At 42.9% G+C, this 27,386-nt stretch overlaps 1 protein-coding gene across 1 annotated transcript; it reads right to left on the bottom strand.

The window, feature by feature from the left end:
* Window positions 1-340: 340 nt before the first annotated feature.
* Window positions 341-25,557, bottom strand: LOC136145650 (solute carrier family 5 member 4). The gene is made up of 15 exons (XM_065904178.1): window positions 25,423-25,557; window positions 24,639-24,710; window positions 23,591-23,695; window positions 21,304-21,363; window positions 19,458-19,562; window positions 17,114-17,219; window positions 15,882-15,962; window positions 13,485-13,705; window positions 9,902-10,037; window positions 7,989-8,096; window positions 5,797-5,947; window positions 2,973-3,141; window positions 1,372-1,587; window positions 909-1,011; window positions 341-555 (listed from the first exon to the last, which is right to left on the bottom strand). The coding sequence occupies exons 1-15, from the start codon at window positions 25,555-25,557 to the stop codon at window positions 341-343; spliced, it is 1,983 nt and encodes a 660-aa protein (XP_065760250.1).
* Window positions 25,558-27,386: the final 1,829 nt, after the last annotated feature.

The following is a 27,386-nucleotide window of genomic DNA, read 5'->3' as shown; positions in this document are numbered from 1 at the left end:
GTGAGGCAGAGTTGGGAGAGGCATTCCTTCTAAGTGGAAACCTCTGGAAATTGCAGAAAGTGAATGTAAGTTAGGGCAATCTGCCTGTTGAGCTATAAAAAAATATTTAGACCCAGTGCTTCTGGTTTACGTACACCTTGAGTCGACTCACTGACTTTCTAAATTATCAACTCTTTCTTTCTCTTTATTGACACAAAGGAACAACAAAAGCTAAAATCCAGGTGTATGGTCATATTCAATAAAATGGTTATCTGCCTTTGCAACACAAAAAAGTTATACAAGTGAAAAATCAATAAAATTATCCTTTGCTTAATAAATACTCTAGTAGCTCAGACAGAGTTTAGGCAAAATAGCCATGAACAAAGACTGCCACTGCCAGGAGGATGATGGCATTGATGTTCACTACTGTCCTCCATAAGGGCTTCTCAGACGTGTCTGTCAGCTTCTTCTTCTGGGCTTCTTCCTCCTCTTTGCTCAGTTTGGGGCCTTTGCTCTGCAAACCGCAGAACAAGTCATAAGCCTTCCTGAGACATCCACGAGTTTCCTCAGGATTATCTGAAATGAAGAAATAAATGATCACAGAACACGGGAAATAAAAATCCTGTCAATGTAGTACAGGTGCTTGTAAAGGATGATTATAGCTGCTAAGTGTTACAGGAATTCCGGGCACACATGGATAGATGGTGGATGGATGGACAGACAGACTGACAGACAAGTGGATGAAGGGATGGACTTCACATGTAGCAAATTGTCTTGGTTGTTGGGAAGGTAAGATTTTAAAGTCTAAGTTTGCCATAAACCTAAGAACTTTTTCCAAAGCTGAATTTCATGGCATTTAAAAAAAAAAAAGAAACAAAGACAGTTACATAGAGTTTCTACGAGAAAACCAAATGTAAACCAGGTATTACCATTATCAACATCATCATCGGCTTCTTCGTGTCTTTCCTCTTCTGCATCTAAATCAATTCGTTCCTCTGTACTATTCCGAAGAGCCCAGCACAGGCGATATAGCTAACCAGAGACAAGAGACAAATATATTAGTGATAGCAAGTGTTTACAATAATGCAATGATACATTTGTGTATTGTATAGTGCAAAAAAATCAAACGGCACAGAAAAGTACAAAGAAGAGCTCTTCCACCACTCTCACCCACAAAAACATTTATCATTTAAAATTATTTCTGCTTTTTTAAAAACAAAGTTATTTATGGTTTTAATAATATTTCTGCTTTCTGGTAGTTATTAAAAATCATCAATAATATGTTTAAAACCTCCATTTCCAGGTCCCATTGTATGGGACTCATACACCAGTTGAAGCTTTAAAAGGCAAAGAATCCTTTGAAAATGAGCGTATCTATTACTTATTACTCACATGTACGTCAGGAATGGGTTTTGTTAGCAGGGAAATTCCCAGGATGATCAGCATGGAAACAAAAAAGAGAATGAGGGCAAAGTACAGATAGTGCACTCCACAGATGACTTGGGGACAGCTACTGGCGGCCAAACAGCTCCCCGTCCCATAGACAAGCTCTGCGATCATACGGGTGAGGCCAACCACCAGTCCAACAATTAGACCCCAGAAGGCTCCCTGGAAAAGAAACAAGAGTAAAATTTGCGTATTTAGAAAAGACAACACACTTGTTCAAGAAAGCCATAGTTATCATCCTGTCTGTTTTCTCCACTAAGGACCAACAAATGGCCATCCTTGACCACAAGGTCATCAAAGCAGGGAAAAGCTGAAAATACCTGTGTTACCAGTGGGCTGTTGCTCTCTGTGGTTCTGAAAGATCATTCCACTGTTGGTTCTCCGACTCCAGGACACTACTATCTACGCTGACACAACTGAAGTTTCCTCTGTGTTTGACTTTATGTACGTGTATATGCTAAAACTTGTGACATTTTGGAGAATAAACATAACTATGCCTTATGTTACGCAATTTAAAGAATTGATATTAGATAGTTTGACAACTTTATTAAGGTTTTGACAATTAAAAGCCTTCATTTTATCTGTGAAGTTGGTGGGAGTAGAAACATATGTCCCTGTTTCCCTGATCAATAATTTGTTGTTGTTTAGTGGCTAAGTTGTGTCTAAACCTTTTGCAACCCCACGGAGTATAGCTCGCCAGGCTCCTCTGTCCATGGGATTTCCCAAGCAAGAGTACTGGAGTGGGTTGCCGTTTTCTTCTCCGGGGGATCTTCCCAACCTAGAGATCAAACCCACATCTCCTGCATTCCAGGTGGATTCTTTTCCACTGAGCCACCAGGGAAGCCCGATCAAGATGTTATGTTTAGGAAAAACAGTATTGCATAGGGATTAAGACTGTGAGCTTTAGATGGAAGAAGACCTTAGTCTGTATCTCAAGTTTCCACTTACTAATGTTAAGTAACATATGGAAAGAACATACATATTAATCTCTCGGCATCTGTTCCTCATCTGAAAATTATAATAATAAGGCTAATACCTGGGAACAAAGAAGCAGTTAAATGTTCAAGGCCCATAATAATCAATTATATACATCATAAAATAAGCATTTTTAAAATCTTTATGAGTGTAGTAGATTTTCTTCTAAGTACTTCATGTTTTAAAAATCTTTAAAAATTTCTTGCATCAATCTTTTAAGGTAGGCATTGTGATTGTCTTAATTTTACAGAGAGTCAAATGGTCTGATTAAGATCACAATGACACTCAGTGGTAGAGCCAGGATTGGACCCTGTGGTCTTACTCCAGACCTTGCGCTCCTCAGCTCTGTGATGAGGATGCAGATGCTATTTTGTAAGAAATAAAAAGACTGTATTGTGTGCTCTATGTCTGTATACACTTTAGTTAGAATTAGGAATTGCAACTGACCACAGTTGGACTTGAAAGGGGCCTTGAGATGTATAAATAGGGTGGGAAGAATGCATTTTTCTACCAGTGAATGAAATACCTTTTTCTCACTCCAGCAGGGGAGAAGTTTCCCGATCTTCACTTACCTGTTCGTTGACTCTTTTACAGAAGATGGCAAGCAGGAAGACAGCTGCAATTGGAGGCCCAAGGTAGCTAGAAATAGATTCTATGTAATGGAACAGTTGTCCATTTTGAGCAACCTGTACTAAGGGGACCCACACAATGCTGATGGCAATTAAAAGAATGATAAATAACCTGGGAAAAAAATAGAATTATTTCAATATTAAACAAAAGCCTTATTGGTACTTGTATTACGTTTTGAATTCATTCTGAGGCCATTCATTGATTTTCCAAATAAAATCAAGCTCCTTGACCTCACATGGAGCCACACTGTGCCTAGTGATTATCTGTTAGTAAAATTCTAATAAAGCAATTGCTTGTCTATAATTAGTCATAGTATCTTCAACAATGAGATTAAATATTCAAATGTCAGCAATTGATTAATCTGTACTGTGGCTTATGCAATATATCAATTGAAACTACAACACACTATTTCTATTAAGAAGCAATTATTTGCATGATAAAGAAAGCAGACTCCCATGGTGGTCTTTTATCCTAGCTTGAGAGAAACTAAGTCAGTTTGTATAGGTGGGAATTAAAACAGATATGCTGAGTGAAGTGGCCAGAAATGCTAATTTGTGCGTTTTACTACTTGAGTACTTTGACGGGTAGAAAAAAATTGGTTAAAATATTGACAAGAGTAAAAACCTTCTAGAGGCTCCTGGGGTCCAGGGATCCTGACTGATTCACTTTTCTAAACTTCAGTTATGCTTGTTGTGTAAGTTAACAAACAAACATAGTTTACTGGGCTTTCTGTAAAAGGTTATCACAACTCTGTGCTCACCTGAAACAGAGACCTGAAGATTGAGAGACAGGAGGGGCAAGCATTTGGGCAGGAGACTGAGGCTCAAGCGTCTCATTTAATCTTTACAAAACCTCTGCAACTTTGCAATAACTAAATGTGATAAACCATGGCAAGCCTGAGCATGATGCCTAGAACACAGTATAGATTCAATAGATAACACCCACTATCCTAGTTGTTATCCTCATTGGAAAGCAAATCACATACCTCCCTTGCTCTTATCTTTGACTGATTTCTAACACACGTGGAGTGAAATCCAAAGTCTTGTTATGACGTGAATGGACCTGCGTGCCCTTACCTCCTTACCTCTCTGACTATTTCCTGTCTCCCTCCCAGCTGCTCTCATGTGCCAGCCTCACCCCTTGATCCTCACACGCATGACACACACGACTCTTGAAAGCCCGCAGCACTTACTGTCCTGTCCACACTGAGCCACGGGACTCACTCCTGGACTTCCTTCAGGGTTGTGCTCAAACGTCACACCCTCAAGGGAGGACTCCCTGAGCACCTGTCTTCAGTAGCCACCAGCCTTCAACCCTGTTTTGCTTTTCTACCTAACATTTTTTGTCATCAGGTATAGAATGTGTGTGAGTGTGTGTGTGCAGTCATGTCCAACTCTTTACATCCTCAAGAACTGTAGCCCATCAGGCTCCTCTGTCTACGGGGTTTCCCAGGCAAGACTACTGGAGTGGTTTTCATTTCCTCCTCCAGGGGATCTTCCCGACCCAGGGGTCAAATCCTCGTCCCTTGCATCTCCTTTGTTGGCAGGCGGATTCTTTACCACTGAGCCACCCGGGAAGCCAGGTATAACATACATTTATTGTTTACCTTCCTCACAAAGGCATAAATCCCACAAAGCAGGAAATTGCTTGTCACATATATGTCCTTTTTTCATATTTGTATTCTGAGATGTAGTAGACATTTAATAAGAGAGATAAAAAGAAAAGCTTATTAGTAGACCATTGAGACTTAATGTAGAATGATGCCTAAAACAATATACCTCTTAGTGTGACCACTGCCTCTTGGGACCTGCTGAATTCTAGTCCAACACTGTCCCCACCACAAAAGCACAGATGTCTTATTTTTTTTCCTGTCCTTTGTCCAGAGTCAAGATCTGGACCAAGTGAGCCCTTGGAATTTTTCCCTCAGGTGCTTAATTTACTAAAGCATTTGTAACTGTATTCAGTAATGCATAATTGTTTAGATAGGTGGTCAGTTTCTCTTAACACCTCATTTCTTAATGAATACAGTTGATAAACTCCTCTGTAGTAGTGTGTGGATGATTTAGATACACATGGAAGCTTCTAGAGACAATGCATTTAGTCTATCAGAGTAAGTGGGAAGTTTACACGCCCAGAAAAACATGGAAGGAGTATCATGAAGGTGTGGTTGGGAGATGGTGTGAGGAGAGGAAGGAATAAGAAACAGAGGCATTTGAAAGTCTGGACAAAGCAACTATTTCACTTAAAATATGGCCCCCAATTTTGTAGCTATAAAGATGATGTTGAATTAAATGTCCTCTAATGTCTCTTCCAAATCCATCTGCCACTGCAGGAGACACAGCAGACACGGGTTAGATCCCTGGGTCAGAAAGATCATCTGGAGAAGGAAATGGCAGCCCACTCCAGTATTCTTGCCTGGGAAATCCCATGCATGGAGAAGCCTGGAGGGCTACAGTCCATGGGGTCTTAAAGGAGTCAGACACAGCTTAGCAACTGAGCGTAAAGATCTCTTCCTCCTACTCTAGAATGCTACGATTAATTTCCTGAACCCAAAGTAGAGGAGATGCTAGTTCATTTATCTGCCTTTTTCTTTCTTTCTTTTTAAAAATATTTATTTGGTTGCACCCAGTGTTAGTTCCCCAACCAAGGATTGAACCCAGGCCCCCTGCATTGGGAGTGCAGAGTCTTAGCCACTAGACCACCAGAGAAGTCCCTATGTCTGCCTTTTTGTAGAGAAATTTTAGACAGAAACCAGGAGTATCTCACCGTCCAGCTATGAGGAGCTCTTTCTCAGATGCTGTCTTCCGGATCTTGGTGTACAGATCAATGGTGAAGAGGGCGCTGGCACTGTTGAAGATGGAGGTCAGGGAGCTCATGAGAGAGGCCAGCATGACCGACAGCATCAGGCCTCGCAGTCCTGGGGCCGGGAGAGGGTGCAGTCACTAGTTAGGAACTGAACACCATGGTCTACGAGGGCCTTGCCAAACCAGAGAGTTGCTCAAAGATGAAGTGTCACCTGGAACATTCACTGACTGGTGTGCCTGTCAACATGGATCATCATACGGCACTTCCTGCACATTTCCTGGTGACTTGAGAATAGTCCAGCATAGAATTTTGGTTGTAAATAAAAACTTAGGGGCCATTTGAAAGAGAGGAAACCGGGTTCTGCCACCTTTCTTTGGGGAGGAATTCTTGGCTTCCTGAAGGTTAGGGAACTGGAGAGGGAAAAGCCTGGTGGGAGGCTCTCTTGAAGACATCTTTGGTGGGCAAAGCAGAGTTCTGAAAAAACAGTGGCAACTTCATCCTTCAGTTCCCTCTTCTTATTAGTGATGCCATGTAGGCTTCCCAAAGTGTGAAAGAGGGTAGATGGGGTCACCTGTGGGTCATGCTCCCTTCCGCTTGACAGTGCTCATGTGGGTCAGGGAGCAGAAAGGTCACAAAAGTGTTAGCCAACCTTTGATGAGTCTAAGGCACAGGATCACCTGGTCACTACGGAGCCCCTTACCCTGCTCACCATCTAGTATCCTAATAACTTACTTATTTCACATAATGTGTGGTTTGTTTTTTATCTTACAAAACTGGAATGTGAATTTTAATAGGGGATTTTGTGCCTACTTCACTGTTGTTTTCTGAGCACAAAGCAGTGTCTGGCACATAGTAGGCACTCAATAAACAGTTGCAAATTAAATAGATTGAGGTATATTATTTGGATACCACTGCTGTAAAGAAAGCAAAATGAATATTTAACCTCTAGCCCTCCGAACTTACAAGTTTATTGCTATGAAACTCTTTTAGTGATAAATCAATCATTTAAATGCCCTTGATTGCTTTGATAGTTTTGAATTCAGAGGAGTAAGAATTCTTCTAATAAGAATTATATCTGGTTCATTTCTGTATTCCCCAGGCCAAGAATAGGGCTGGTAGCCTATGGAAGGTATTCAGGAGAGGTTTGATGAAAACAACTGAATTAATGGAAGTAAGGATGATTAAGGATTATGGCATAACCCTTTCTTATGGCCCATCTACAGATCTGGCCTCTGAGGCAGTCCCAGCACAAAGATTTATCAAGGTGTGATTGATAGATATCAACTGTAGTATTAAGGTGTATAACGTGATGTGAAATAGTTACTACAGTCAGGCTAATGAACATATCCATCACTCACATGGTTACCATATTCTGGTTTTGTGGTGATTATGCTTGAGATCTAATCTCTTAGTTTTAAGTAAGTATTATTAGTATATTATTATCAACTATAGTTTATATATACATATATATGTGTATGTGTGTGTATATATATATATATATATATGGTTAACATATATACATTAGGTCTCCAGAACTTATTCATCTTATAACAGAAAGTTTATACCCTTTGACCAACATCTCCCCATGACTGTCCCTCTCCACCAAGCCCCTGATGATCACCCTCTACTCTCTGCTTCTAGGAGTTTGATTTCTTTAGATTCCACATATAAGTGATGTCATGCAGTATTTGTCTTCAGGTGCTTGACTTGTTTCACTCAGCATAATGTCCTCTACCTTTGTCTATGTTGTTGCAATTGGCAGGATTTCCTTCTTCTTCTTTTTTTTTTTTTTTTTTAAGGCTGAATGCATGTATGCATGCTCAGTTGCTCAGTGGTGTCTGACTCTTTGTGACCCTATGGACTGTGGTCTGCCAGACTCCTCTGTCCATGGGATTCTCCAGGCAAGAATACTGGAGTGGGTTGCCACTTCTTCCTTCATGGGATCTTCCCAACCCGGGGCAAACTCATGTCTTCTGTATTGCAGACAGATGCTTTGCCACTGATCCATTGGGGAAGCCCTACAGCTGAATACTGTTCACTTATCAACACCTCTCTCTCACTCTCTCTCTGTGTCTATTGTTCATCCACCCATCTGTCTCTACCGAGCATCACATTTTCTCCATCCCGTCATCTGAGCATGCGTCTTTTCTTACCATTGGGCATCAGTTCCATCACCAGCATTGGGTAAGCATAGTTGGAGCAGCCGACTTTAACCCCACAGTGCTTCATGCATTCCGAAGGTACAACACAGGCCACCTTCTCTGGCGGGGGGGTGGATTCAAAAAGTGGGTTCAGTGAGTGGGGCCAAACAGGTAAGATCTACAACCACTGGACATAGAGACAAGTCGTAAGATCATGGGTGAGAGGAATTTTCATGCACGGAAATTAGAGATTCAGTTTTGAACTCCACACTCTGAACCTGCTCCCTTTTTGCCCAGAATATGACCTCCTAAGTGTCTCATGCCTATAGCTCCCTGTGCATTGACCTGAGGGGCAGGACTCTTCTTTGGGATGTGGCTGGGTGACGGCAGGACAGCAAACAGAGGGAGCTGCTCCATCCTCCAGCAAAGCCGCAAGAGTGCAACTCCTCCAGGGAGCACGGAACTCCAGAGACAAAACCAACCCCACCTCTACTCCCACCTCCAGCACCCCACCCCCACCACAACACCCAGGAAGTTAGCCTTGTCTGATCACTTAGCCCAGTGTTTTATCACCTATATCTAAGAAGAAGTATCACCTGTGGTGGTTGTTGGAGTGACTGCCCCATGTAGGAGATCTTACTTCACTGTGGCATTTGCACGATATCTTTTTTTTTTCTTTCCTTAAACACTATTATGACAATAGATAGCAAAACTTGATTAAAAAACCCCACCCAGAATGCTAATACCTTAGCATTTTAACTTCTTTTGTTTTTTTCAATAGTCTTTTATAATCCTTTCCCACCAAAATATATATATATATATATATTTTGTGCATAGCTATGGTAATTGTTGAGGTAATATTTTGTAATCTGCTTTTTACATTTAATATAATAACTTCAGCATTTTCCTGACTTTTGAGATCATCTTCAGTCCCTTGTGTGCAATTTTCTATGAAGAGGGATATAGTATTTTCTTTGACCATTCTTTACTTGTTGGATATTTTCTTTTTTGTTGTTGTTGTTGGATATTTTCAACAGCACTATAATGTTGCAGTAAGAAGAACAAAGAAACATTCTAACTTGCTGTGTAGGGGAATCATTTTAATGTGAAACCACACCCCCAAGGAAACAGTAGTCTTGAAATAAACATCATTAAAAAAATTAAGAAAAAAAAATAAGGGAGAGTGGGAATTGACGCACAAGGAATACCTATAAGACATTATTTACAATAAGATGGATCATTTTTGGGGAAAAAAGGTGATTTTCATTGTAACAAGATTTTAGCTAAATAAACTGATGCCCAGTTGAGAAAATATGATGTGGATTCAGTGTTATCCGATGGATTGCCCCACTAGAACCAGAGGCCTTGCTTAGCTGAATATATTTCCTGTACCCTTCATAGTAAAGGAAAAGTTGATTTTTTTAAGGAAGATTTTCAACATCAGTAGCTACTTTCAGCTGGCTCAGAAGTTAAAGTACCCATACAACCCAATTCCAAAGCCCAGTCCAGCCTCCAACCATCTTGGAAGGACCAAGAAGTGACAGTGAATCTTGACGACATTCTCAGTCAAAGATGTCTTGGACTCAACCATTACAGCTCACTCAGCTCATATTTTTCCAGTTTATCTCATCCTCTTGCATTATCCTTTAGACTAGCTTAAATCCATGCCACTCATGAAAACAGGCTCGCAAGCTCAAATGTCTGCAAGCAGACAGGCGTACAGTACAAAAGAAATAAGAACAGAATGTGAAGTGTGCCAACATTTCCTGCTTCTGAGTCTCCGCACAGGCTGTTCTCTTGGGATTCTGTTTTTACTGTCGTATGTAATGGATTTTCTAGTTTATCAAAGATTTTATCTATCTTGAAACCACTACTCGGAATTCACATGTAATAAAAAAAAAAGGATCTGTGGATTCAAGACTCACCTGTGAACAGGATGCGGCTGATCATCCCTGGCATCACCATGAGGAACATGGGCAGCAGTTTCAGGTACCCACACATGATGCAGGCGGCCTTCACGTGTGACATGTCCTTGCCCGACAGGCAGCGCTGCACAATGACCTGCCGGGGGAACATGATGTAGTCCCAAGAAAACCAGAGGGTGACTTCAGTGAAGGGGAGTGCCTCACTTCAGAATTAATGTTACAGTGAGAAAGAGAGTCATGGTAGCGGAAAATAATGGGCTTCAGAGTAAAATTGGAACTTGAATCCTTGCTCCTCTTACATGAGTATTTGACCTCTGTGAGTCTCAGTTTTTTCATCTCTAAATAAAGTTATCTCTTGTAGGGCATCCTGAATATTTGGTATGTTTGTCAGACTGTTGTCATGTTTAAATCAATACCTATCACTACTATTAAAACATGTTTACAGCTCCCAGGCTGCACTGCAACAAGGCCATGTGCTCTTCCAGGTACAAAGCTGTCACTATTGCCTTTTGCCACAAGTTGTGCCTTTGGTGTGTGTGTGCATGCGCTCAGCCCCCAGTCATGTCTGACTCTGTGACCTCATGGACTGTAGCCCACCAGGTGGAATTTCCCAGGCAAGAACACTGGAGCAGTTTGCCATTTCCTACTCCAGCGGATCTTCCTGACCTAGGGATGGAACCTGTCTCCTGCACGGGCAGGCAGGCTGTTTAACACTGTGTCACCTGGGAAGTCTTTGATATTTCAGGCACTAAGTAAGTCATATACTCATTGGTTTCTCTCTCCTACTGTTAGGCAATTATCCTGAAGGGAAAGCAAGCTCACTGGCATGGAAGCACCAGAGTCAGGCGGCCATCAGAATAGAATGCTGAGATATTCATCTCCAGATTTCTTCAGACCGCACTGAGTTATGAATCAAATATGATGGTCCTGGGGAAATGAATGTATACAATTTCATAATTCCTACTTACGTTGTACAATTTCTTGACTAGTAATTTCCTAGCAAAGTGGAATTTTCAACCATAATAATATTTTGATGTCACTCTTTCTTCTCAAGGAATTTTGTAAAACAGAGATGTCTTTTTCTGGTTAGTTGTCTCTGGGGAGACAGACCTGTCAGGGACGGCGGCAGTGTTATTCAGTGCAGACGGAGCAGGCGATAGTTTTGGACAGAGGCCTGGAAGCTGATGGTTGGAGGGGCAACACGAATTACAGGTAAGGAGAGAAGCCTCCTCAGCAGACAAGCAGGTTCAGCCCCTGCATCTAAGAAGAATGTGAGGTCACTTAAGTTAGTTAGTCAGTTAGTCAGAGGCAAAACACAAGTAATAAAGATGGTTCCACAAATCAGTGGTGTAAGGATGCATTCTTTGATAGACATGTTGAAGAGATCAGTTTACTATATAGAGAAAAAGAAAACTGACACTAACATCATGTATGGCCACTGATTTAAAGTGAGTTAAAATTGTAAAATTGTAAGTTTAAGTTGACAGAGACTATTCAGGAAGAAGAAAACTTCCAAAAAACCCCCACCAAAATAAAAACAAACTCATTTGCTATAAAAAGGAGCACCCAGAAAACAAAAAATAAGATCTTAGAAGCTTTAAATACAAAGGCAGAAAAACTGGAGGATAAAATTAAGAAAGTCTCCTATTAAGTAGTGCAAAAGACCAAGAGATGGATGATGGAGAGAAGAAGGTAAAACACTAGAGAACCAACTGAGGAAGACCAACATCCAAAAATAGAGTTCCAAGAAAACAAACAAAATGGAAGGCAGCAAAGAAAGAATCTCCCCAAATTATTCAAGACATCAGTTACTTGATCAAAGAAGTTCACAGCAGCCTGTCCTAATGGGTAAAAATAGATCCACACACAGTAGTACATTGTGGTGAAATTTCAAAATATTGAGGCTGAAGGAAAGGCAAGTTTCCAGAGAGAAAAAACAGTTGTTCAGTCACTCAGTCATGTCTGACTCTTTGCGACCCCATGAACAGCAGCACACCAGGCCTCTCTGTCCCTCACTAACTCCTGAAGTTTGCCCAAGTTCACGTCCATTGAATTGGAGATGCCCTCCAACCAACTCATACTCTATCACCCTCTTCTACTTCTGCCTTCAATTTTTTCCCCAGCAGAGTCACACCCAAAAGATCAAGAGTAACTTCAGGCTTCTCACCTGTGATGGTGGAAGTCAAAATACAGTGAATCTATGACTCTGGGAAGATTATTCCCAACCTACAAATGTGCACATGGCCAGAGGATCAATTTACTAAGAGTTAGGTTGAAGACATTTTGAAACATGCAAATTCACAGCAAATACATCTCCCTTCTTTCTCAGCAACTAACCGGAGAATTCATTGCCTCAAAAAGCAGGATTAAACAAAGAAAGATGATGATGTAGAATATTGGAAATAGGAAATACAAGCCAAGAATGAAGCAAAGGGGATGTCAAATGTGGTCATGAAGGGAGTTCTGAGTTAGGATGAGTACCAAGTAGAGAGGACAACCCGTGGGCTGGTGAGAGATGAAAGGCTCCAAGAGGAAACAAGCAGCTCACAGAATACTTGATGTGTTTGCAAGAACTGAGAGGAGATTTAGGCAATTTGCTGAGGGTTTGTTATTGAATGAGTAATAATCACCAAGAAAATTTAAAACAGAAGCATTTAGAGTTATTCATTCTAGGGAAAAGAAAAAGCTAAAGAAAAATCAATCAGAGAACATGGAGCTCGGTTGTGAGTTACATTTATGTAGTCACAAAAATTGCTGCATTGAATGCACATCTCACCAAGATTGTGAACTGAATCTATTAGGAAGATGAATGAACAGGAGATGTGCCTCGTAGGGAACTGAGGGTGGAAAACTGAAAAGGTAAACTCTCATCTCTCTTTATGGGAAGGCAATAGAAAACTCTAAAACTGGAAAAGTAAGAAGAAGCAATACAAGGATTTATTTGAATCTCCCGGGAATCAGGTTTATGAGACAATTCTGATTCAATGGGTGTGGGTAGCATCTACGAGCATTCCTTTCTAATGGACTCTAAGGTAATATCCATGCTGGTTGTTCACAAACTATACAGTGAGTACAGGATTTAGAGAATAAAAATACATACCAAAATAGTTAACTGAGGGAGCTGAAATTGTTTGCCTTTGGGAGACGAGAAATAGGTAGAAAGTAGGACACCAGACAGCTATTTTTCGTAAGAGTATTAGTCACTCAGTCAAGTCTGAGTCTTTGTGACCCCACGGACTGTAGCCTGCCAGACTCCTCTGTCCGTGGAATTCTCCAAGCCAGGATACTAGAGTGGGTTGTCATGCCCGTCTCCAGGGGTTCTTTCTGACCCAGGGATCTAACCTGGCTCTCCTGCTTTGCAGGCAGACTCTTTACCATCTGAGCCACCAGGAAAGGGTCCCTTTTTTTAAAATTTATTTCATAACAAGCGTCATATTCATAGAAGTTTTTGGCTCTTTAAGTGATGTATGTGTGTGTATGAAATAGTAACTAGATGTTTTTCTATGAGTAGAAAAAGAACAACATAAACATATTCATGTCTCTCTCTCTCTCTCACACACACACACACACGCACACACTTTACCTGATCTGTACACCAATACCACGCAGCTACAACAGTCATTCCGAATATTGTTCCTGGCCATGGAATGTCCCCAGTGACAGCATCTCGAAAAATATGGAAGGAGTCTCCCTGAGGTGTGTAGCACTTGGATTTGATTGTCAGGTTGTCCCCCTCCACTATGGTTGGGATGGCACTCATGTACTTCTCTGTAAAATTCTCGTAGCCTCCGACTTCGGCAAAAGCTGAAAAGGAATTGGATAAAATGAATTTTCTGTCAAATCTTAGACATCTAAAGTGTTCATAATCACTCCTTTGTGGTGGAGGAACTCAAACACCTCCAATCAGATTATGCGTGGTGAGGGGAAATAGGGAAACTTACCCCAGTGAGAGGGTCTGGAAAAGCTAGTCAGGTGTAGCAAAGAACCACAATGGATGGAAACCTTAGAAAGATGAGCCCAGACATTTGGGACAACTTATAAAGGTTCAGATGACACAAAATTCATCAGAGTAAATTTTAGAGTGGTAGATATTACAATTCTACATTTGTGGAGTTGGGTTCGACAGTTTACTTCTTTATTCATTATTTAATTTGCACTAACACGTTTGTGTATACCAAATATTGTAGTGGGATTATGGGCAAAATGAACGTGCAAGGCAGAAGCTCAACCTAATGGAAGATGCAGACAATACAAGGCAATTGTTCTGATAAGGGAAATATGGTTTGTAGCAAAAATACATGGAGGACCTAGGAGGTGAGAGTCTACCCATAAGGATAGGATAAGTGAGTCTTAGAGAAGCTGATGCCAGGGTGTACACCACTGAGGCCAGAAACCAAAGGAGCATGAACGAGAATAACAGAAATTCTGGCTAAGTAGCAAGTTCACAAGGAATTGGTAGTTGCTTCAGGACTAGTGTCGTGCAATAGAACTTCCTACAATGACGGAACCGTTACATACCTGCCCTGTCCAGTGTGGTAGCTACTGGCCATCTGCTGGGGCTTCCCTAACGGCTCAATGGGTAAAGAATCTGCAATGCAGGGGACACAAGAGATGTGGGTGCAATCCCTGGGTTGGGAAGATCCGCTGGAGGAGGAAAATGGCAGCCCACTCCAGTATTCTTGCCTGAGAAATCCCATGGACAGAGGAGCTTGGTGGGCTGCAGTCCATGGGGTCACAAAGAGTCGGACACGACTGAGCGACCAAGTGCAGGACAGTGCCATGTATTGAGAGCTTGAAATATGGCTAGGCAAGTGAGAAATTGAATTTTTAATTAGCTTAAATTTAAATAGCCACATGTGGTTAAGAGCAACCATGTTCTGACAAAATCATCAGTCATCATTATGAATTTGTTGTCTCTGTAGTTCTATCAGTTTTTGCCTCGTATCTTTAAGCTCTGACTAGGTGCCTGCGTGTTCAGGAATGTTTCATTCAGCGCAACTCGAGTGGGTGTTGGAGCAGGGTGACTGCTGGACAATGGAGGGATGAAAGGGCATTTGTCTTCACCCTATATTCTTTTTACTTTATGCATGGATTTTCTATGCAAACAAAAACAAAAACTATAATAAAAGAAGCCCCAAATTAGCAAGCTGTAAATCAGATTCATCAATAGTGATCTGGCATGACTTAAAAGAATGAATAACTGATGGTACTAATAAGTGAGAGTCACAAAGGAAAATACAAAGTATATCTGTTACTTATATAATAATAGAGTAAGGAATATTCTTCAATAATTTCCATCAGTCATAATGAAGTTAATATTCAGTTACCTAAATATTTCCTAATATTTAATTCTTCCTTTAATGAGGATTTTATGTAAATGAAAGTTTTCTGTGCATTGGCTCCAATGCACCAATACTTTCATAAAATGTCAACTCAATGGTACTAATTTTGTCCATTCTGAACACAAGGATATTAAGATTAAACAAAATAATTTATCTAAGCAATAGTTTTTCAAAGGAGGTAAAAGTGAAAAGTGAAAGTGAAGTCACTCGGTCACGTCCGACTCTTTGCGACCACATGGACTGTAACCTGCCAGGCTCCTCCATCCATGGGATTTTCCAGGCAAGAATATTGGAGTGGGTTGCCATTTCCTTCTCCAGGGGATCTTCCCCAGCCAGGGATTGAACCCAGGTCTCCGCACTGTAGGCAGACTCTTTACCATCTGAGCTACCACGGAGCCCCATAGAAGGCAAAGTTCTCCCTTACTTCTTCATGCTGAGATAGTACAGTAAGAAAGAAGTTCGCAGACACTCCTTTCTGCCTAAGGAGTACGCGAAAGAAAGAAGTTCGCCGAATTATACGAGTGATTGGAAGATGTGACCAAATAGAAGGGAGGCATCAGTCAAGAGCAGTCAGACTGAACAGACGCAAGTCCCAGGATTTCTGACCCCAGGGCATTGCTCATACCGTTATCACTTACCGAACCCCATGAGAATAAAGGAACCTATCAGCATGATGACCGTTTGGAGGGTGTCTGTGTAAATAACTGAGGCCAAGCCCCCTGTGAAGAGAAAGAAAGGAATCAGGACGTTTTACTCATGCGTCCTCAGGTATCTGCTGTCACCTCTGTGTTCTCCTCTACCCAAACTCTAGAAATAACTCAGCAAGAAACATATGAAACGCTCCTGGATGGACCACAAGCCCCTCTCGGCATCTTTGAAGCCTTAGTAGTTATGCCTCTCGTTGGTACTCTTGTCTCCCTTGCCTTGACTTGACTCAGTTTCTATGAACTATAGTGGAGTTCCACCTTTGTGTGAGTTTTTGAATATTAAATAGCGATAAAGGCAAAGTTTTAATACCATAGATTTTCCCTCGCTGATCCCTCAGTTTGCTCCATTTAGCACAATTACACTTGCTCTCAAAAATCTGGGCAAGGCCATTTTTGCTCTCCCTTGGAATGTGTTATTGTTTCATTAGTCGAGAACCAGATACATTTGATGGGCTGTGTTTTCCTGCAGCGTTGTTTGAACAACAAAAACTTCCCTTTCAACTCTGGGCTCGCAGAATCTCAGTTAATGAGATACTCCCTTTATGAGAGGGAAACAAGATGGATACTGAAAATAGGAGATTTATGCCCTTATCTGTCACTTATTCTGAGACACGTATGTGATGTATAAAAATGGCTTCAGGACTGTCTCTATTGTTCCAGCTATGCTTTTTCTTTATTCTTCCAGTCGAGCTGGCATAGTTTGATTTTTATATTAGCATGCACGAGGGAGAACAGTGGTATATCTGGCCCATGAAAGCCTTCTTGGACTCCTACCACACCTTTCCCTCCACAGCCAAGCCTCCGCTCCCGCGCCCCTTTCTTGACTCTGCGGCTCGTAGTCCCACCACTGTGCCCTTGGGCCCTGCCTTGGTGTTGCCAGTCTCGGGTCTAAGCCGCTGTTTCATCCCGCCCTCCCACGTGTATGCTACGCAGGATTCCAAACGCCGGTCTGCGTACCAGACGCATAGCTGAGCCAAGTCACCATTTCCCCATCCTGTTTACCACGTCATGGTGCTCACACCTCATACTGTTCTCTTTGCTCTAGTTATGTTTCTCCATCCGTGCTTGAATCTCACAATGGAAATAAAAGGGTGTCCTTACGTGGCAGTGACAATGCTAATGACAGCTTGGGGTGAGGTAGGCAGAAGATAGCATGGGCTCACCAGTGATTGTGTAAATAGCAGTGATAGCCAAGAGGATGAAGATCGCCAGGTATAGGTCCAATCCCAAGGCCAGTTTGATGAATATGGCTCCAGAAAATATGTCTGACTAAAGAGAGAACAATCAGGGTGGAAAGGAAACACACACTGCATCGCTCAGCTCGTCACTGATGTCTTCCCATTAATATTTGATGCTCCCTGGTGGCCTAGTGGCTAGGATTCAGCCCTCTCACAGCCTCGGCCCAGGTTCGATTCCTGGTCAGGAAAAGCCTTTCTTTTCTCTCTACTTGCCACCTGCCAACAACCCTAGTGAGACCATACCATCCTTTGGGGCTTCCCAGGTGGTGCTAGAAGAAAAGAATCTGCCTCATAAGAGATGCTACTTCTATCTCGGGGCTGGGAAGATCCCCTGGAAAAGGGCATGGCCACCCACTCCAATATTCTTGCCTGGAGAATCCCATGGACAGAGGAGCCTGGTGGGCTACATTCCATGGAGGCACAAAAGAGTCAGACGTGACTGAGCACTCTTGGACCCTACACATTACTGGAGGTTGAGAACCGGTGAACAATATGATCTTTTTAAAACTTGGGGCAGGGGATGGCTGTGAAAGTTGATGATCTGTTTAATAAGTAACCAGGACAGAAGCTGTTATCATTGTATAAGAGTACACAAAATGTCGTGTCTAGGACTATTGACACCACTTGAGATATAACCTTGTAGGTAAGAATGGACTCTTGCTACAGGATCTTTCCAGCTGCCCACGCCAGAGGGTGCATAGTCACACGCATGCTCTGGGCCTCTGTGCTGCTCCATTCAGCTCCCCAATTTTCCAACCCCTCCCCACCAGCAGGAACCCACCACCTCAGGAGGCTGCCTCCCTTTGGTACCTGTCATTCTGCTCCAGCACCTCGTTCATACTCTAGCATCATAAAGCTCTAGACGTCAGAGCCAGAGGAGAACGGAGATCACCAGCTCCCACCCACCGGAGGAGCATGTAAGCATGAAGCCCCCGACACCTGCGGGCTCCTCTGCCTCCCTTGGGCTCTCCTCACCTTCCCGTCCTGGGACTTAAGTGCCCCCAGCCCTCACCAATGGAGACGACCTCCAATTCCACCCGGCATGGACTGCCATCCTCTTTCCCGCCCTGCAGCATATTTCCTGCACTTATCTACACACTCTAGTCCAGCTCTTAGTTTAATATATTTGCATCTAATGCCATAAAGTGCTATTTCACATGTAAAATTCTTATTCCCTTCCTTAACGACATGGTTGAACTGCTAGTGAACAGGAATCTTGTTCCCCTAACATGGAGCCCAACAATGCATAATAAGTCCTGGGAAATGCTCACGTTGCATTAGGAAGGCTCGGGCCATCTAATCTAAGCAGCTGGTTTACTTCCAATTATGATTTGTCTCAACAGAGGATCAATAAGCAGGGTGAACTTCTGCTCTAGTGAACTGCCTGGACTATAAACTTGCAGGAGATTATGTCCTTAGTCACTGATACATGAGGAGATTTTTCTTTGGTTTCTACATGTACTACTGAATCTTCAAATTTCTTATTTCCTCAATAATTATCTCCAAGAGACTTAAAAAAAAACTTTAGAATTCTTTTAACTCTTGTTTGTGTCATTTGTTTCATATGGGCAATCTCAGATAAAATAAGGTACATTTAAGCAAAGTCAGTATAATAATACAAAACACTTTCCCTTCTGGTCTTCATGTTAGATAGTCAAGCTGAAAAGGAAAATGTAAATGTAGGCTGGCCTTGACAATAAGAATGAAAAGGTTATTGTGCAGAGGGAGGTGGGAGCTAGAGAATCCTTCTTGTTTCTGCTCCTGAATTGCTGTGATACTTGAATGAGACATTCTGCTCTTTCTGTACATCCACTATTTTTTTCATAGTCTTAATGAAACGATGGGTTTATATTCTGGAGACTCTTGTGACTCAGAATTCTTTTACTCTATGAATGCAGGGTTTCTGAAGCTCTCCCCACTTTTTTTGGCATAAAATCTTGGTAGAGAGACCCCCTGGTGGCTCAGATTGTAAAGAATCTGCCTGCCATGCAGGAAACCTGGGTTTGATACTTGGGTTGGGAAGATACCCTGTAGAAGGGAATTGCTATCCACTCCAGAATTCTTGCCTGGAGAATTCCATGGACAGAGGAGCCTGCTGGGCTATGGTCCATGGGGTCACAAAGAGTCAGACACAACTGAGTGATTAACATGTTCAGAGAGACCCAAAGTAGTTTTAAAACATCCATATATGGCTTGACCCATAAAGTTCTCTGATCTTAACACTCTTGTCCCTCATGAAGCTAAAACGCCAGCAGGGCATTGAACTCACTGAGATTCTCAAAGCCACACAGATGAACAGGGAGAGGATGGAGAGGTAGACCTGGAGCCGCTTCCCACCAAACCGCTTCCTCAGGTATTCCGGCATGGTCGTCACCTGCAGACACAGACACCAGCAGGGATTCATCTTCAGGGTCCCACACATTCAGATGATCCAACATGTATTAAGCCTCTGTGGACAGGTAACTGTGTGTGGCAGTTACCCTCAAGGTGGGTAACACCCCCAAGGTGGGGAGACATGAGTGAGAAGGCACAGCCCCTTGGGAAGCTGTGAGTCTGGAAAGAACATGGGCATTGGACTCAAGCATTCTTGGGATCTGTTCCCAGATTGTGACTTTTGGCAAATGACAGTCTCTCTGAACTTCTGTTTTCTCACCTGTAATGTGGGGCTTTAATGTGGAAGTAGGTGTAAAATACCTACCACAACACCAAATGAATGGTGACGCTCAAGAGATAATATTTATTATTTTCACTGATAATGTTGCAGTCTAGCAAAAACAACATAAATGACGGACTGCAATTACAGTTACATGAGAAGTAGATAATTGAATAAATTGCAAATATACATCTGTATGTACATTCACACGATTATCTTTATTGAAAAGAAGAGTTATATTAAATCCTATGTGGAGAAAAAGCTGAGGTTATCATTATCGAAATACTAGATCAGCTATGTGATCAGCTTAAAGGGTACATTTTTCTGGTTCCTTCACAGCAGACAAAGCTCATGGTTTCATCTCCCCCAGTATAAAAGAATCTTAAATAAATATTAATATAATATTATCAAAGACAAGAAGGGGAACTCTTGGAGCTCAGAAGCTGTGCAGATCCACCTCAAGGATGGTAAGCCATGTCCAAGAACACATGCGTAAGTTATGTGCTGCGGATCCTTGCACCAAAGAGGGCAGAGCTTGCCCAAGCCTGGGATGGGAGGGGACTCAAGATGAGCAAAGGGCTATACAGTGACGTGCAGAGGCAGTAGGCAGTAAAGCTTGCTCCCCCGCGGCCCCATCCCAGGGATTATCCCAGGACACAGCACCCCTCAGCTTCAGAGGGAGTGAGTGTGGCAGTTAGGCTCCAAGAGGCCCGGCAGCGCCGCAGTTGGCTGGCAACACCCAGACTGAAGGGGAGTCACCAGAGCATGGTGCTTCCTACCCCTCATTAAAAAAAAATCTACCCTACAAACATCAGAATAACAAAAATTAGAATAAAGGAAAATATCATGTATTGGTAAGAATGTCGGGAAAATAGAACCCCAACAGTGATCAGCAAGAGGATGGCTGACTGCAGCCATTTTCAAGAGCAATCCTGCAGCACTTCATGGTCTTTTTTTAATGTTTAAAAATTCGTTTATGATTTGTATTACTTTTTGACTGCGCTAGGTGTTTGTTGCTGCTTGCGGGCTTTCTCTAGTTGCAGCGAGCGGGGCCTGCTGCTTGCTGGTGATTCGTGGACTTCTCATTGCAGTGGCTTTTTCTTGTCTCAGAGCACAGGCTCTAGGAGCTGGTTTCAGTAGTTTTGTGGGCAGCACATGGGCTCAGTAGTTGTGACTCGAGGGCTCCAGAGCACATGCTCAGTACTATGGCACATGGGATGAGTTGTCCGGCGACGTGTGGGATCTTCCTGGACCAGCGATCAAACCCATGTCTCCTGCGTTGGCAGGCAGATTCTTTACCACTGGATCACCAGGGAAGTCCAGTAGTTAGTGGTCTTATGTAAACGTAAGCTCAGAAATTCTGGGGCGAATAATGTTACTCAGGTTTCATAGCTGAGCAGAAAAAATGAGGGAATAAATGAATGCCTGACATGTGCGCCAGAGAACACCTGTGGATACTCACCCCTGCCTTGATGTAAATGGGGACAAAGAACCACCCTAGAACCAGCAACAGCAGCAAGGCCTACAAGAAACCAAGGACAGAGAGGAAGTTAGAGAGGTTTGGCTTGTGGGCCTTTTCGCTTCACAACCTCCAAGTCTGAAGATAACATGTTTGCTTCAATCCTGTCCCACTCAAACAGTTATGATCCCAAGACAGCTGTGGGTCTCTTTCTTCTGCTTCCATGAGCCAGAGATCACATTTCCTGAGGCTTAGGATGTGGCAAAGATGTGTGGTGAAAAATGGACAGTCAGAGATCTGAGCCCAGCTTGACCGCTAGAAGGTCATACAATCTTAACCAAAAGGAATTATTCTTTAAAAATAAATTAGTTGTGTCGAGTCTTCCTTGCAGCACATGGAATCTTTCTGTGTGGTGAGTGGGCTTAGTTGCCCTGCAGCATGAGGGATCTTAGTTCCCCCACCATGGATCAAACCCTTATCCTCTATACTGAAAGGTGGATTCTTAACCACTAAGCCACGAGGGAAGTCCCCAGGAATTATTCTTGAATGTCAGGAATCATATAGAGTGACAAACCAATGAGAAATTTAGAGACAGAAGAATATTCCCATTGCCTCCCCAAGTCTTGCCCTATATGATGAAGATAATAGTACAATCTTACATGAATATTAACATTTATGGAAACGTCTTCACCTCTCTCACTCATGCTGTTCTCACAGTGCCAGGTGAGGCAGATGTGATAAGCACAGTTACTCCTGATTTATGGAGGGGTAATCTGAACCTCACAGAGATTAAAGAAATCCAAGGTCACAGCTAAAAGAGCCAGGCTCTCAGCAAGCTGATAACCACACTCCCTGGGGCCATAGGGCATTTTGTCCACGCTTCTGGAGGCTGGCTCCTTTCTCGACTCCATGGCACCATCAAAGCGAAACCCAGGCCATAGGGCACACGTGGAGGCTGGGTCCATTCTGACTCTCTGATACTACTAAAGTAATTATTGGGCAAAATCTTCAATAGGGGCGGGGCACAGTTACTTGTGACGACACAAGGTCCCTTGCTGAGTCTATCCAGGACAGTCTGTTTATATACATATATTTAACAATGATCTCCCTTGCTGAGTCTATCCAGGACAGTCTGTTTATATACATATATTTAACAATGATCTGACTTTCTCCCACATAAGCATCTCCCTGACTGATAGGCATATACATTCACAAACAAACACTAGAAAGGATGAGAGAATAGAACCGAAGACACTCAGTCAACTCAAGAAATGTTTGCAGCATGTGCCCAGTCAAATGCTGAATGATGGGGTGGTGTGAGTGACATGAGAGGAGATGGCCCCTTGTGCTTAAACGTCTTAGAATCTAATTAAGAACACACAGCTTGCACTGGTGAGGTGGCCGTACAGCAATTAGGAACCCAATCACCAAGTCTTAGAGATTCGATCTACTGCCTCCAAATCATTTACTCTTTACTGTTCTGTCACTTCCTTGGCCAATTTCTACTCCTCTGTCTGGCAGCAGTCTCAGGAAGTTCCCTGGACACCTGCCTGGTCCCAGCCACCATCTAGGATGGATGCCCCTTCTGCATCCATCCATGCCCCTTTGTTTCCTTCTGTTGAGATCTCTCAGTGCTCCATGCATGCTTCTCTCCTTGTACTTTCTACAATGTAGTGAATGTTTATCTGTCTCTCCCACTGGGATGTAAGCTTTTCAAAGAAGGGGTCATTACTTGTTCATGTTTTAATTTCTTGCTTCTAATTCAGACTGAATGTATAATATAGCTTGGGGCAGGGGGAGAGAGAGAAATGAGAGCTAAAATGATCAAGGAGGTCAAGTAAAAGTGGGATTAAATGATACAGAGATGACTTCCAGGGTGGGAATAATGGCTTTAGTGAAACCTCAGAGGTAGGGTATGGCCCGGGCAAAATGGGCTACACAGGGAAGGCCCTGATGTTCAAGAAGAAGGAGAAATAGAAGTCAAACCAAAGAGGAGTTTGTGCTATGCAGAAAAGAAAAGGGAAAGGGGAAGTCGCTCAGTTGTGTCCAACTCTTCGCAACCCCATGGACTGTACAGTCCATGGAATTCTCCAGGCCAAATACTGGAGTGGGTTAGTTTCCCTTCTCCAGGGGATCTTCCCAATCTGGGGATCAAACCCAGGTCTCCTGCATTGCAGGTGGATTCTTTACCAGCTGAGCCACAAGGGAAGCCCAAGAATACCGTAGTGGGTAGCACAGACAAACACACCTAGAGTTTTGATTTAAAGAAAAAGCCCGTGATGTCACTTACGTTCCATTCAAATGCTGCAATGGCAATTCCTGAAGCTGCTCCGGTCCCTGCCAGCCCCACAAAGTGGCCACTGCCGATGTTACTTGCGAAGAGAGAGGCACCCATCTGGAATCCAAGGGAAGAGACTAGGGTCAGAGCTAAAAGTCCCAAATCAGACTTCTTGGAAGCAGGTAAATATTGAGATGTTTCCATTACTTCTCCATACGGCAGGAGTCAGCAAGCTTATAGCTTGTGGCCTAAATTTAGCCGGTCGTGAGTTTTTGCACGGTTGGTATATAATATTGTTTTCACATTTTTGAATTATGTTTTGGCTGTGCTGGGTCTTTTCATTTTGGTGCACAGGCTTCCCTTGTTTCGGGGCATGGGCTCTAGAGTGCCTGGGCTCAGTAGTTGTGGCGTGTGGGCTTCTCAGGTCGCCGCACTCGGGCTTAGTTATCCCTTGGCATGTGGGACCTTAGTTCCCCAACCAGGGATCGAGCCTGCGTCCCCTGCATTAGAAGGTGGGGTCTCAGCCACTGGGCCACCAGGAAAGGCCCTGAATGATTTTTAAAAAATTGAGAGAGTAGCACTGACATATATACGCTCCCGTTTGTAAAATAGATAGCTGGTGGGAACCTGCTGTGTGGCACAGGAGCTCAGCCTGGTGCTCCGTGACGACCTAGAGGAGAGGACGAGGGTGGGTGGGGGGGGGGTTCAGGTGGGAGGGGGCGTATGTATACTTAGGGATGGTTCACATGGCCCTACGGCAGAAACTAACACAACACTGCAAACAATTATCTTCCAATTAAAAATAAATTAAAAAAAAAAGAATCAGAGCCAAACCAGCTCTTTCCAAATGCCACACTACACCTGCTTTCACAATGGGTGATGTATTCTTGTTTATTGGAATGACAGGGCTGAGCTCTGAGGTCGGGGGTTTAGGAAAAGAGACAGCAGAAAGCAGGCAATCAATGCACCTCAGACATGATCAGCACTCTACATGTTTTCTTGGCTTGTCCTTAAACATACACACTGGAAATGTATCGCCAGGCAGCTTTGACTCACTCACCGGCCACCAGGTCACATCTCGACCAGCCAGAAAGAAGCCTCCAACGGTGCCCCGGTTAGTCCTCAGCATTGCCTGAGCAGAAGGGAAGACACTTACGAGTCAAGCCTCAGAAAGAGCCCCTGAGATGTCCCAGAATCTCTGGCCAGGGTTCTGACAGACATGACCTTCTTTTCCAGTACTCCTAAAGAGAAACATTATCCTCAAAACTCTGATACAGCACCAATTTTTCAAGGACTTCAAAATCACACCTTCATAGAAACCAAAGCACTTTAAGAAGTCATATTTCTCAACTTCTGTCCCAATTGCCCTGTTTATTTTCATTGATGAATACAGTGTGAGGTATCTACCGCTAAAGCTGTGCTTGGAAGAAAATTTGCGGCCTCCAGCTCATTACTTAAAAGAAAGAAAGAATGTAAATGACATAAGCGTCCAAATCAACTAAGTTATTAATAGAAAGTGAGCAAAGGAAAATAAAATCAATGAGATAATAACACAACATCTTTATTCATGATGTCAGGGGCTGGAAATGCCGAACAGGATAAGTCTACTGTCCTGTTCACACGATGGGCTTGTTAGAAGAATAAAGTAAATCAGTGGAAGCATTACTGGCATCACACATGAGAAAATGCTTAGGGAGGGACAATAAAATCTGTGACAGCTGATTATTGACAGCTGATTTAATGTCCTCTCTGCTCTGTCACATCACACTTTTCCCTCCCTCAGTCATTTCCCCCACCCTCAAGCCTTGAGCCCACTCTGAACATCCCACTAAGCTCCTACATACCCACAGTCCAACAGCCATCACCAACACGAAATATATGACAATGACGGAGATGTCAGCAGCATTGTGTATGCGCTCTGATGTCTCAGGAGGACTGGGAGTCTCAGTCGCGGTGCTGGGGCTTAGCGTGCTGGCCATGGTTGCAGGCACTGCTTTCCCCATCCCAGGGACAGCCCATTTCTTATATGTGCTCTAGGTTAATGATCAGCCTTGGGCAAGCGGGGAGCACTATCAGAGCCATCTCCTGGGCAGGAGGACCTTTAAACCTCTCCTCTGAAGCTCTGAGACCCTGGCCCTCCAGTAGCCGTGTTGGGCCAGGTGAAGTGTGGGAAGGAGGGGTGAGAGATGAGAAATGGGGTGAAAACTGGAGGTGGAGAGAGGGGTGTTCACTGTGTGGAAAGATGGCATCTTTAAGAATATTTGAATAGTCTGGGTGAGGATTAGGGAGAGATGAAGGGGGCAAAGAGAGAGGTAAGAGAGAGGTGAAGGGTCTAGAAAAGAGTCAGGGGGACAAGGGGTGAGGGATCCTTGTAGAGCGGATAAGATTCCTGACCAAGAAATTATATCCCTTGAAGGTGAAGTTATTTTGCATTTCCTAGGCTCCTCTACGTTTCTCTGGAGCAGGTAATCTGAGTTAGACTTTGTATTACACAACAGGACTGAGGCAGCCCTTGCAAGAAGGGGAAGTGGCTCTACGAGCACTGCATTCAGAGGGTCGGGGCAGGGGTGTGGAGTGGGTTGGGACAGAGGTTTTGACAATGGGCGTATCAACCTAAAAACATGTGATAATGATTCTCAGGACTCATATAAAGATGTCGGATTGTTTGATCAAACGATAGCTCTATTTTTAACTTTTTGAGGGACCTCCATACTGTTTGCCCTAATGACTATCAATTTATACCCTACCAATGATGTATAAGGGCTTCCCTAGTGGCTCAGTGGTAAAGAATCTGCCTGTCAATGCAGGAAACATGGGTTCAATCCCAGGGTTAGGAAGATCCCCTGGAGGAGGAAATGGCAACCCACTCCAAGTTTCTTGCCTGGGAAATCCATGGACAGAGGAACCTGGCAGGCTACAGTCTATGGAGTCGCAAGAGAGTTGGATATGACTTAGCGACTAAACAACAGCAGCAATGGTGCATAGGGGTTCCCTTTTCTCCAGATATTTGCCAGAATTTGTAAGTTTTAGTCTTTTTGATATTTTTAATTAATTTTTTAACTGAAGGATAATTGCTTTACAGAATTTTGTTGTATTCTGTCAAACCTCAACATGAAACAGCCATATATATACATGTATCCCCTCCCTCCTGAACCTCCCTCCCATCTCTCTCACCATCCCACCCCTCTAGGTTGACACAGAGCCCCTGTTTGAGTTTCCTGAGCCATATAGCAAATTCCCGTTGGCTATCTATTTTACATATCGTAATGTAAGTATGTAAGTTTTCATGTTATTCTCTCCATACATCTCACCCTCTCCTCCTTTCTCCCCATGTCCACAAGTCTATTCTCTATGTGTGTTTCTCCATTGCTGCCCTGTAAATAAATTCTTCAATACCATTTTTCTAGATTCCGTATATAGGCATTAGAATATGATATTTATCTTTCTCTTTCTGACTTACCTCACTCTGTATAATAGGTTCTAGATTCATCCACCTGTTTAGAACTGACTCAAATGTGTTCCTTTTTATGGCTGAGTAATATTCCATTGTGTATATGTACCACCACTTCTTTATCCATTCATCTGTCAATGGATATTAAATCTTTTTGATTTAATAGTCATTCTAACAAGTATAAGGTGATATCTCATTTTGGTGCTGATTTGCATTTACCAAGTAATTAGTGATGTTCAACACCTTTTCATATACTTTTTTGGTAATTGGTGTGTCTTCTCTGGAAAAAATTCTATTCAGGTCCTTTGCCTATTTGAGAATCAGGTTACTTGGTTTTGCTTTTTTTTTTTTTTTTTA

Source organism: Muntiacus reevesi, chromosome 13, assembly GCF_963930625.1.
Source record: "Muntiacus reevesi chromosome 13, mMunRee1.1, whole genome shotgun sequence".
Classification (NCBI taxonomy): Eukaryota; Metazoa; Chordata; class Mammalia; order Artiodactyla; family Cervidae; genus Muntiacus; species Muntiacus reevesi.
This window is presented reverse-complemented; position numbering and strand designations above follow the sequence as displayed.